At 42.6% G+C, this 2,500-nt stretch overlaps 2 protein-coding genes across 3 annotated transcripts in view; one reads left to right on the top strand and one right to left on the bottom strand.

Annotated features, from left to right (window-relative positions):
* rbpjl (recombination signal binding protein for immunoglobulin kappa J region-like) overlaps window positions 1-1,912 on the bottom strand; it is a 23,821-nt gene extending 21,909 nt beyond the window's left edge. Inside the window, 2 exon segments of the mRNA XM_072684926.1 lie at window positions 1,716-1,879; window positions 1,881-1,912. Of these exon segments, the coding sequence (XP_072541027.1) occupies window positions 1,716-1,879; window positions 1,881-1,912 (196 nt within the window).
* Window positions 1-2,500, top strand: part of matn4 (matrilin 4) — a 45,241-nt gene that overhangs the window by 1,360 nt on the left and 41,381 nt on the right. The window lies entirely within an intron of this gene.

The following is a 2,500-nucleotide window of genomic DNA, read 5'->3' as shown; positions in this document are numbered from 1 at the left end:
TGTAACATCTGCACAAATAGAGTTAATCCTTGTCACCAAATTTAAGGCTTGTTGTGTTAGTTCCAGACTCTTATTTTGGCTTTTTGCTGTGGGGCAACATTTACACGGCTATAATCTGTTGAAGGTTAGAAGACAAAACCCTCAAAACAGTCCATAATCAGTTCTTACTTGGTCTAAACTTGATCTTAATGGTCTAAAATACCATTAACCCTTACCAGTTCCCCTCACTCCACAGTCATGCTTCTTTTTTTGTGGAACCAGAAGTGGTTCTTCTATGGCATCGCTCAAAGAACCATTTGTAGCACCTCTATTTTTAATAATGTGGACCTGGGCAATGCCTTAATTAGTGCAGCACCTTCTTTCTCAACTCCAGTGAAAGCCCTCGCTCCAGCCAGGCCAGACTGTGGGTGTAGATTTATAAGCCCTGTGTAAAGTAGCTCATCCGTGACGGTGGTAGCAAGTAGCAGCACATGCTTTCAATGGGAGTGTAAACAGCTGACCAATCATTAGACCCCTCACAGATTATCTCCATCACTGGCCTTGCTTCATATACTTGAATATAACTGAACAGCCCTCCGAAGGGTGGTCCTCTAAGGGTGTTGGGTTGCAGAGGCTGGTCCCAGATCAGCTCTGAGACCAGCTCTTGTATTAGGTGCGCAGTGGCTGGCTGGAGAGAGACAAAGCTGCAGTGAGACTAACAGCTAACAGTAGCAAAGCCCCACATCTGCTTCCAATCCCCCCCGAACAAGAAGCTGCTGTTTCCTAACCTGCCTCTGGTGTGTAGCTGTCAGTCAACCCTGCGCAACAGAGGCACAGCTCTCTCTGACTCTCTGCAGCCCGGCCTCCTCCATTACTCTTTCCATCTTCCTCCCATTTTTTTTTCTTCCATCGGAGCCCCGGGTCAAGCTGAGCGGAGTGTTTACACTGTGATGGTTTACCCCACCGAGATTCCTCTGGGCTCCTCTGCTTTTAGAAGCTTCGGCAGTTCATCACGTGTCCTCATGAGCATATGTGAAGAAATGCGGCCTCCCTGCTTTTACCTAACAGTCGCCCTTCTGTTCTCTGGGACGCTGACCTTTTAACCCTAGGATAGCCATAAGCACACCATAAGCACATACACTACATTATCCCTTCTAATAAATGCATTCAGCTATCTTAAGAGGCACCATTGCTGACAAATGCTTCTCTAGCCCTGTAGAGAAGTACTGCCAATACAGTAGGACTCTATTGGCACCATGGGGGCATTGAGGGGCATTAAGCTGTGGAGCAGTGGAGGAACTGTGTCCTCTGGAATGATGACCTACCTAACTAGCTCTTGTTGCTGAATGCAATCAAATCCTCACAGCTGTGCTCCTCCAAAATCTATTAGGAAGCCTTTTTTCCCAAGACAGTAAAGACAGGTACTCCAACAAAAGCAGGATTAACTCTTTTTAATACTAATTTACATGAGCAGGCGTCCCAATACTTTTGTCCATGCAGTGTATCTCGAATATTTAGGCCACAGCTGATGTGTTGTGACCTTTTAAAGCTTAATAACATAATGAAAGACACTTCATCTTAATATATATATATATATATATATATATATATATATATATATATATATATTCATATTCATATTCATATATATAAGAGCCAGTTTTTTTCCCTAAAGCGATGCTTCTGCTATGCCCCTTATGGAAAACCCAGGCTGATCTAGGAATGCTGTCACTCACCACTTTCTCTCTCGGCTTTCTTTTGGTCCTGCATGTCTGTCAGTGATGTGGCTCCCCCAGAATCTTCATCTGCTCCTTTACTCAGCTTCATACTCCTCTGCCCGTTCTCCCTCAGCTCATTCCTCCTGCTTCTGCTGCTCTAAGCTACCTGCAGCACGTAGACCTAGACATGTGTTCATCACCTGCTGCTTTGGCATTGCTATTAAACCCCCGGCAGTGTGTGTTAACCCTCATGTACGTTTGTTTTGTGAGATAGCGACCTGTACTCAGGTGTGCGGTTCTCATGGCCCCCCCTCAGCTTCGCAAACAATAGTGGATACAAGTACACAGAGGGACGAAGGTCCAAATATGAATGGAGGCTGAATGTGTTTTGCTCAGCAGAGTCTTTTCTACAGTATAATGGTATATCTAGTACACATACACTAAGTTTAAAAGTTTGGAGGTTTTCAAACAGATAAATATATAAAATATATATAAAATATAAATATTACATGGATAAGCTCGTCCTGAGGTTTGGCACGTTTGACGAGTCCAGAAGAATAATGGACTGAGCTGTAGACGACGATTCAAAAATGACTCAATGACATTGAAAATTAACACGCATTAAATTTAATATCTAGAATTTATTACATTCCATAAGTGGAGATCAAAACCCTAGCTAGCAAATTATTATTTGCTAAATTATTTACTGGCCATTTTTAGCATTTATTAACTTCTCATACGCAGAATTACTGAAATATTGAATAAAAAACTCCTTTAGTGAACAGTTTCCACATTGTTTAAAG

Source organism: Salminus brasiliensis, chromosome 7, assembly GCF_030463535.1.
Source record: "Salminus brasiliensis chromosome 7, fSalBra1.hap2, whole genome shotgun sequence".
In the NCBI taxonomy this organism is placed as follows: Eukaryota; Metazoa; Chordata; class Actinopteri; order Characiformes; family Bryconidae; genus Salminus; species Salminus brasiliensis.
The sequence above is the reverse complement of the archived record's forward strand: the minus strand, read 5'-3'. Positions and strand labels throughout refer to the sequence as shown.